The sequence below is a fragment of the Orycteropus afer genome, unplaced genomic scaffold (assembly GCF_000298275.1).
Source record: "Orycteropus afer afer isolate SDZICR_OR568_19922 unplaced genomic scaffold, OryAfe1.0 scaffold00145, whole genome shotgun sequence".
NCBI classification, from domain to species: Eukaryota; Metazoa; Chordata; class Mammalia; order Tubulidentata; family Orycteropodidae; genus Orycteropus; species Orycteropus afer.
This window is the reverse complement of record NW_006921732.1, coordinates 5,792,786-5,802,657: the sequence shown is the minus strand read 5'-3', so window position 1 is coordinate 5,802,657 and position 9,872 is coordinate 5,792,786. Positions and strand designations below refer to the sequence as shown.

The 9,872-nt window shown below is 39.5% G+C and overlaps 1 protein-coding gene across 1 annotated transcript in view; it reads left to right on the top strand.

Moving 5' to 3' along the window:
- The first annotated feature begins 232 nt into the window (after positions 1–232).
- Positions 233–9,872, top strand: part of MAGOH (mago homolog, exon junction complex subunit) — an 11,256-nt gene continuing 1,616 nt past the window's right edge. The window contains exons 1-3 of the mRNA XM_007945919.2: positions 233–320; positions 5,896–5,954; positions 8,204–8,314. Coding sequence (XP_007944110.1) covers positions 233–320; positions 5,896–5,954; positions 8,204–8,314 — 258 coding nt within the window. The remainder of the gene's footprint in view (positions 321–5,895; positions 5,955–8,203; positions 8,315–9,872) is intronic.

The following is a 9,872-nucleotide window of genomic DNA, read 5'->3' as shown; positions in this document are numbered from 1 at the left end:
AAACGCTCAGTCTTAAACCCATTTCCAGGTGAAAGGGGGCGGGGCAGTATTACCCGCCTCCTGTTTCCGAGTCTGGAAAGAAGGGGCGGAGGCGAAAGCAACATCCTTCGGCGACCGGAGTTCGTGTTGCTGATTGTCACTTCCGTGCGTCGCCCTCTACGTCACTGTCAGGCGCAGACAGCGGCGTTGCAGCTTACTATAGAAGATCGGTCTCGGTTGGCTTTTGCGAGCAATGGAGAGTGATTTTTATCTGCGCTACTACGTGGGTCACAAAGGCAAGTTCGGCCACGAGTTCCTGGAGTTTGAGTTCCGACCCGACGGTAAGAGCGGCCTCCGCAGCGGGGACTAGGCCTGAGGCGGGAAACTACAGACTGACAGGAACGCTCTTGTGTACGCCCCACTGATTCTATCTATGTGTAGGGTATAGTGGCTTTTTTTTTTTTTTTTTTTAATTCGAATGCTTTTAGTTTTGAATGTTCTCGCTGTTGGGTATAGAATGAGCAAGAGTGGAATGAACAATACTTATTAGGAGAGTTACACTTGTCAAGACAAAAAGGGATGTTGGTTGGAACTAGAGTGATAATAGAAGTGAAGCGAAGGATTTAGAACACTGTTGGAGACAGCATTAGTGGAGGTTTGCTGATTGAAAGGATTTGAGGAGAAGCGGCTGTGGTGAAAGAAAGAAATCAAACCTGACAGAAAACTTCCACTAAAAGGGAGTACAACAATGAATCTGACACTCCCAAGTCCATCGCAGCACCATTCACAGTAGGAAACATAAGGAAACAACCTAAGTGCCCATTAACAGATGAGTGGATAAACAAGCTATGGTGCATATGCACAATGGAATACTGTGCAGTGTTAAAGAGTAACATGGGTGAACCTAGAAGACATGATGCTGAGTGAAGTTAGCCAATCACAAAAGGACAAATATTATATCATATATAATATACATATATTATAAAAAGTCAAGAAAAAGTTTACACATAGAAAGAAATATTCTTTGATGGTTACCAGGAGTGAGAGGGAAAAGAAGGGTAAATTTCTAACTAGAGGGTAGACTTATATTAACTTGGGTGAAGGGAAAGGTAATATACAATGAGAGTGAGGTCAGCACAAAAAAGATCAAAGTGAAGGAAGACACTGGGAGGAGCACAAGGGTTAAAGACAACAAAGGTAAATATCACATAACAGAATCCTACCATACCTGTAATAACAATGATCTATGAGTGGATACGTAGATAGTTATGCAAGCTGAATAAGAGTAGGAAGGCAAAAGGGATTACACCTGTGAATATATATAGATTTGACAGAATATTTTCGCATATGTTGTTGCCTGTGCTACAAATATATCCATGAATATAGTAGATCATACAGCGGAAAGAGTTATGAAAACTTCTTAGCCATAACCAAATACCTTGGGGGAATGAGTGGCTGGGCCTGGAAGCTCAGGACCATACTCTCAGGGTATATAAAGTTCACTTGGCATAACATAGACCACAAAGACAATGTTCTACATCCTACTTCACTGGTAGTCACTAGGGTCTTAAAAGCTTGTGAACAGCCAGCTAAGGTGCAACTATTGGTTTCTCCCCAACTGAAGCAAAGAAGAGTGAAGAAAATCAAAGATGCAATTAGTCCAAAGGACTAATGGACCACGTGAACTTCAGCTTCCATGACCCTGAGACCAGAAGAACTAGATGGTAGCCAGCTACCACAACTGACCACTCTGAAAGGGATCACGATAGAAGGTCCTGGATAGAGTGGGAGAAAAATGTGGAACGAAACTAAAAATAATAAAAAAGACCAGGCATACTGGTCTGATACTGGTGGAACCCCCAAGGCTCTTAGCCCTTAGACACCCTTCAAACCTGGAACTGAACTCACCCCCATGGCTCAACTTTCAGCCAAATGACAGGTCTATAAGGTGAACAGTAACAGGAAGGTATGCACTCCTTAGGACAATTAACCATATGAGATCAAAAGGGCAGCGTTTGCCTAGGGATAAGGCTCAGAAGGCAGAAGAGGAAAGGAAAAAGGATAAATGGAAATGGTAAACATGGAGGAAGTGGGAGGAGTGCTGTAACATTGTGGAGATGGCAATGCGTGTCATGAAACATTGTGTATGAACAGTTGAATGGAAGTCTGATTTACTCTAAACTTTCACCCAGATCACAATACAAAGTTAAAAAAGATGACTCTGATAAGCCCTGACTGTGAAGGAGACAGGCAGAGACAAACAGCATACAGATTCCCCCCACTATCCAAAAGGAGAACTCCTATGAAAGCTTTCATAAGCTGAAAATGGTGTAAAGCAAAGAAGTAATTAATATTCATTTATATGGGAGAAGTTTTTGAGTGTTTTCATACCCAAAAAAATAATCTACCAGATCATACTAAATAACACATAAAACGTAAAATAACACTGGCATGTAATATTTACAGACACAGTTCAAAGCTATGGTGGCTTGATGCTCCGACGCTGAGTGTAGTTCCTGGGGAAAGAATTTGGTAACACCACTCTACTGTGGGTGCATTCTGCTTCTTTAACCCTGAACGGTAATTTCGATTTTCACCTTTTTGTGTGAAAGCAGAAATCTTCTCTGGGTTTCTTTCCGTTAAGAAAAAACAAGTACTTCGTAAAAATGGAATGGCGTAAAGCAAATATTTGAAAAACAGGGGATACCTATACTAGATGCTATGGTAGAAATGGGGCACCTAATCTAGCCTGAGGTTCAGGGAAGGCTTCCTGAATGAAATGACTTGAAAGCGGTGGGAGATGAGTCTAGGTATGTATAAGAGTTGGTTAGAGTCAGGAACACATTTTGCACAGCATTAACAGCAAAGGGTCTGTTGTTAGTGCTGTGGAGTCAGTTTTAGCTCATAGCTGCCCTGTGTACAACAGAATAAAATGCTGCCCAGTCCTGCACCATCCTCACAATCATTGCCATGTCCATTATGCTGACAATATGTCAGTCCATCTCATTGAGGGTCTTCCCCTTTTTTGCTGACCTTCTACTTTACCTAGCAAGATATCCTTTTCCAGGGACTGGTGCCTTCTGACAATGTGACCAAAGTATGTGTGAGGCAAAGTCTGGCCATTCTCACTTCTAAGGAGCATTCTGGCTTATACTTCCTCCAAGACAGATTCGTTCTTCTAGCAGCCTGTAGTACATTGAATATTCTTCATCAGCACCACAACTCAGATACATAATTTATTCTGTAGTCTTCTTTATTCATTGTCCATCTCACTTGCATATGAAGCTATTGAAAATACCATGGCTGGGGTTAGTCTTCAAAGTGACATCTTTGCTCTTCAACACTTCGAAAGATGCCTGTTGCAGCAGATTTACACAGTGCAATACTTCATTTGATTTCTTGACTGCTACTTCCATGGGTATTGATTGTGGATCCAAGTAAAATGAAATCCTTGACTTCAGTCTTTTTTCTCTTTATCATGATGTTACTTATTGGTCCAGTTGTAAGGATTTTTGTTTTATGTTGAGGTGTAATCCATACTGAAGGCTGTAGTCTTTGATCTTCATTAGTAAGTGCTTCAAATCTTCTTCACTTTCAGGAGGCAAGCTGAAAGCAAAAGGTCTGAAAACCAAAAAATGCTTGGGATGTTTCTTACAGAAACTAAGTAATTTGGTTACTTCCAACTTTGTGGAGAACAGAGTATTTCACGACAGGCTGGAAAGGCAGATGGGGACTTCATTTTGCAGTATGCCATGTTGAGAAGTTTGGATTTTTTTAGGAAGGCATTGGGGTGCCATTGGCAGTATCAGTGCATTAGAGTAATCAGGTCTGTTACTATATCACTTTGTCCACTGTGTGGAGAATGAACCAAAGCGGAAACACAAGCAGAGAAATCGTGTAGGTGCTCCTAGAATAAATTTAGCTAGTTTTACATGTGTGTCTGCTATTCTACATAGTAGAAACCAAGTCATCTATTTCCTTTTATCTTCTTCTTCACCCCCCCCTTCCCCATACATGCAGCTTAGCTTGTTGGATGGCACACATGGAAACTCACAAAGGGCCTTGTGTACCACAGAATTTGGTTATAGAAGCACAACCTTTCCATCACAGAAATAGATTAGATGGTTGTGTGACCATATGATAATATGTATAACTAGCACTTTACAGTTTTCAAATTTCTTTCACAACTCACTTGAGCCTCTGGAGGCCCTGTTCCAGGTAAGTTATCAATTACTATCCCTGTTTTCAGGTAGTGATATTAACTCTTACAGCTGTGATTTGCCCAAGCTCACAAAAGAGTCTGCTTGTATTTTTTAGCACATCTGAGCTGCCTTTTGCAAGAAACAGAGGTCAGTGTCAGCTGTACTTTTGGCTGTGTGAGGCTGTTTATAGCCTACAGTGAAGAACTGAAAAGACTTAAGCTGAAATAACAAAGGTTTAAAGAGTAAATCTATTAGACAGTTTGAAGAGAAAGTTAGGATACATCTTAAACAACCCCTGATAGTCCTGTGTTTTTGTCCTTCCTTTTTTTGGTCCCATTCACCTTCCCACCCCTGTTCAGCTTGAGTGTCTATGCACTATGCCACCAGAGCTCCCAATCTACCCATAGATTACTGATATTCTGTTATTGCAGGATTGTGTACGCAATAGTGTTCACTTTTGTTGTCTTTTAACTCTTGTGCTCCTCCCAGTGTTTTCCTTTGCCTTGATCATTTTGTGCTGACCTCCTTCTTACAGATTTCCTTTCCCTTCCTCCCAGTTAATATGGGTCTACCTTCTAGTTAGTGACTTCCCCTCTCTTCCCTTCCCTCCCCAGGTAACCTTCAAAGAATGCTCCTCTGAATAACTCTTATCATGACTTTTTGGAGTAGTGGTTTCATACAATATTTGTCATTTTGTTATTGACCAGTTTCACCCAGCATAATGTCCTCCAGGTTCATCCATGTTAGGAGGTGTTTCGCAGATTCATCTTTATTTTTTAATGTTGTGCAATTTTCCATTGTGTGTATGTACCATAGTTTGTTTATCCATTCATCTGTTGATGGGCACTTAGATTATTTTAATTTCTTTGCTATTGTGAATAATGCTGCAGTGGACATGGGTGTGCATGTATCTGTTCATGTCATGGCTCTTATTTCTCTAGGTTATGTACATAGTAGTGGGATTGCTAGATTATATGGTATTTGCATTTCCAGCTTTTTAAGGAAGAGCCATACCATTTTCCACAGTGGTAGTACCATTTTACAGTTCTGCTAGAGGTGTATGAGGGTTCTAGTCTCTTCACACCTTGCGAGCATTTGTTTTTTTCTGTTTTTTTTGAACTTCGCTATTAATGCTTGGGTGAGATGTCTCATTGTTTTGATTTGCATCTTTCTAATGGCTAAGCAGGAGCTCTGATAGCATAGTGCCTAAGGCACTTGACTGCTAACCAGAAGGCTGGCGGTTCAAACCCACCAGCCATTCCTCGGAAGGAAGGTTGGGCAATCCTACTTCTGTAGTGATACTGCCTCGGAAACCCAGGGAAGAGTTGCTATGAGTTGGGGCCGACTCTACGGGAAATAACAGCAACAACAATGGCTAAGCATCACAAACATATCTTCATGTGTTTGTTGGCTGCCTGAATGTTGTTGTTGAAGTGCCTGTTCATGTCCTCTGCCAGTTTTTTACTTTGTTTTCTTGTTTGATTTGTTGAAGTTTTCTAAGAATTTTAAAGATTAGTCCCTTGTCTGATATGTCATTGCCAAAAATATTTCCCAGTGTGTAGGTTCTCCTTTTTACTCTTTTGGTAGTCTTTTGATACTTCGTTTTTAGGAGGTCCCAGTCACCTAATTTGCCTTCTGCTGTTTGTGTGGCTTTAATTATGTTTTTAGTGATATGTTTTTATTGTGCATTGAATTTGTTTTTTGCTCCTTACAGGGAAATTGAGATATGCCAACAACAGCAATTACAAAAATGATGTCATGATCAGAAAAGAGGTATGAGTCTTGTGAAAGCCCTTCACTCACTACAGTTTAGCTTTTTGCCTTTGTTGTTTTTGTTCTTTCTGGGAATGGTATTGAAAGATACAGAATAGGAAAGTAGACGTCTGTTGACAGCTTCTAAATTCTTCTTCAAATCTTCCTTTTGTTTGTGTTTTCTTTCACAATGCTGAATCAGTCATTTGGAGTCTGGTTTGAACCCTGAATCTGCTATTTACTAGCCATATGGCCTTGGGCAAGTTCCCTGGTTGAACTAGTGAAGTCTCAGTTTCTTCATCCACAAAAAACAGGGATAATAAAACCTGCTCTCCTTGCAACTCCTCAGTGCTCTTGTACAATTAACTATGTTATATTTAACATGCTGGGTATATTCTCTTGGGGAAGGAAAGCATGGGACAGCAGTTAACATTCATTTCATGTGTGTTAGATGCCAGGCCTGGCACAAAGTATTTTACATACATGATCTTACTTAACACTGATTGTAAGCCCATGTGAAGGGTAGTATTATATCCCCTTTGATAGACAGATGAATGCTGTCAAGTTGAGTCCAACTCATAGCAACTTTATATATAACAAGAGGAAATGTTACTTAGCTCTGTGTCATCCTTACAGTGTTCAGGTCTGGCATGTTCATGTCCATTGTGGCTCTTGTGCCAGTCCATCTCACCAAAGGTCTCCATCACCCTCATTGGCCCTTTATTTCACCAAACATGATGTCCTTCTCTAACAATTGATCCCTCCTGAAGACCTGTTCAAAGCAAGCAAGTAGGACAGTATTCTGTTGTGATCCTTAGGTTTTGATTAGCTAAATTTTGGAAGTACATCACCACTCCCTTCTTCCTAATTTCACAGTCTGAACATTTGCTGAAACCTAACCACCATGGGTAACCCTGCTAGTATTTGAAATACCAGTGACATAGTGTCCAGTATCACAGCAACCTACAAGCCATCACAGTATAACAAAATGACGGATGGGTAGTGGGTACCGCCTTTACAGATATGAAAATGAAGGCTCAGATATTAACTAAGGGGCTTGTTCAAAGTCATCCCTACTAGTAAAAGATAAGAATGTGAATTTCTCAGTAAATTCAAACCACCTTTCTCATCTCTCAAGTAACTGTGCTCTGGTCTATACCCTCAAAGCTTTATCAAAGCTACTCTTTTCTTTTAACCACTTTCACATGTGAAAATATCTTTATATTTAATTTATTTTCATACCATTATATTTAACTTAAATAGCAGTCACTTCATGCTTACCCACATGACAGCGTCCTGATTTTTTTTTTCAATGTGTGTTAGTATGTGTCATGGATTAAATCCTGTCCCCAAAAAATATGTGCCAACTTGGTTAGGCCATGATTCTCAGTATTAAGTAATTATCCTCCATTTTGTGATCTGAAGTAGTTATGAGTTATAAATCCTAACCTCTAAGATGTTAATGAAGCAGGATTAGTGGCAGTTATGTTAATGAGGCAGGATGTAGTCTACAGGATTAGGTTGTATCTTGAGTCAGTCTTTTTTGAGATATAAAAGAGACTAAACATGTGAACAGAGATCAGAGGGACTGCCTACCACCAAGAAAGAAGAGCCAGGAGCAGAGTGTATCCTTGGTACTTTGGTCTGTGTATTGCAAAACTCCTAGACCCAGGGAAAGGTGGATGACAAAAACCTTCCCCAGAACTGACAGAGAGAGCCTTCCACTGTAGCTGGTACCCTGAAATCAGACATCTAGTTTAGGAGACTAACTGTGAGAGAATAAATTTCTGTTTTAATAAATCCTAAACTGTGAGAGAATAAATTTGTTTGTTAAAGCCATCAACTTGTGGTATTTCTATTATAGTAGCTCTAGATAACTAAGGCAGTATGTAGAATGTATTTTAAAAGATACATGTCTGCTCTTAAGAAGCATGTCATCTAGTTAAAAATAACCAGGGTGTGAGGCAAAAGTATTTAATGATGACCTAGATCTTCTATTTTGGGTTCAGGTCTGGGTTGGGTATATGGCATAGAGAAAGTCATTGTGAAAAGGATGTGCCAAGAGATGGTAACAGCTAGTAGATGGATACTTCTGATCCTGTCCCTCTTCTCCAGCATGCACGCTGTCTGTGATCAAGCCTAAATGTCTTCCCACAAACAGAGGTGCCGCAAACAAGTCTCGGGAGCATTCGTTTCATCTGTCATCTCTACCAGAGTCAGGGAACTACTTGGGGATACCATTTAAATTCTGTTTTTTAACTTGCTTTCAGGCTTATGTACATAAAAGTGTGATGGAAGAACTGAAGAGAATAATTGATGACAGTGAAATCACCAAAGAAGACGATGCTTTGTGGCCTCCTCCTGACCGAGTTGGCCGGCAGGTGAGTGGTTTAGTGATTCTCCTCTAGTGCAGGAACCTTACAAATGGAAGATAAAATTACAGCTCTGCACGTGACATTGAAGCCACCATTTCAGACCCATAACAGTGGCAAAAATGCACATGTGCTATTTCATGCCCATCAGAATATAGCAAAAAATAATGCCAAGTGTTTAAAAGGATATAAGAAAAAGGGGGGAGATATATGACTGGCAGGAATAAATTTGGTAGAACCACTTTAGGGACCAATTTGATATTATCTGGCAGAATTAAAAATACTTTTACTCTACTTTTAGAAATTTTCCTAGAGACGTGTTCATATATATAAAAGGGGATGCATAAAAAAATGTGATTGCCACATTATTTGTCTGTAACAAAAATTGGAAGAAGTCTGCTTCAATGAGAAAATGGAATACTCTAAAGCATTTAAAGCTGATGAATTAAATCTGTATAATTCTACATGGATAAATCGCAAAAACAATGTTGAATTAAAAAAATCAAAGATACATATAACATGACCACTTATGAAAAAATTAAACTACTCATACTCTTAAAAAAAAGAGTGCAGAGATTGTACTCCAACTCAGGGTACTGATTAGTTATCTCTGGGGATGTAGGAAGGAGAGATGAACCTAAACTTTGTAATGTTTTATTTCCTTAAAATATGATGCAAGTATGACCAAATATTAATATTTAAAATCTGGAGAATATTGGACACATTGTTTTTCTTTATTTTATGTTTACATTTTTTGATAATTGAAAAATGTAAATTAACAAGAAGAGAAAACAAGTGGACATTAGTACAGAGATCTTTGGTTTGGTTGGTTTTACTGATCATTCCCAAGCACCCAGAACAATCCCAGTACAGAATAGGTCTACCATAGATATTCTTTTGAAAAGTAATGGTCCTTTCATTGTTTAAAACTTGAGACTCAAAATGTGTATGGATTGCTGTATGGAAAATGAATTTGCTCTGTAAACTTCCACTCAAATCACAATAAAAATTAAAAAAATACAATGAGAGTCAGGGTCATATAGCCTAGTAATTGGAAAAGTCTGTATCAAACCCAAGGTCTGGAGTTCTTTCTCTTGTCCCATGTTGCCTAGATATATAGATCCTTTAGTACTGGTATAGTGCCTAAGGCATTTGACTGGTAACCAGAAGGTTGGCGGTTCAAACCCACCAGTCACTCCATGAAAGGAAGATAGGGCAGTCTACTTCCATAGGAATTCACTGCCTTGGAAGCCCAGTAGGGGTCACTGTGAGTCTGAACCAACTCAGTGGCAGTGAGTTTGGTTTGGTATTTTTAAAACATAGATGTGTCCATATCACTACACAGGGCAGGCATTGTTAATAATGAAAATTCTCATACAAAACACTATATAAATTCTTCCAAATCTCAGAAATAGTAGAGCCTTGTCGACATAACTTTCTCTAAGTATGAGCTTCTCAAGGGCTAAATAGTATTTCATTTGTCTGTTACTAGTGCCTGTTAGGGAGCTCTGGTAGCGTAGTGACTAAGGCACTTGACTGCTAACCAGAAGGCCGGCGGTTCAAACCC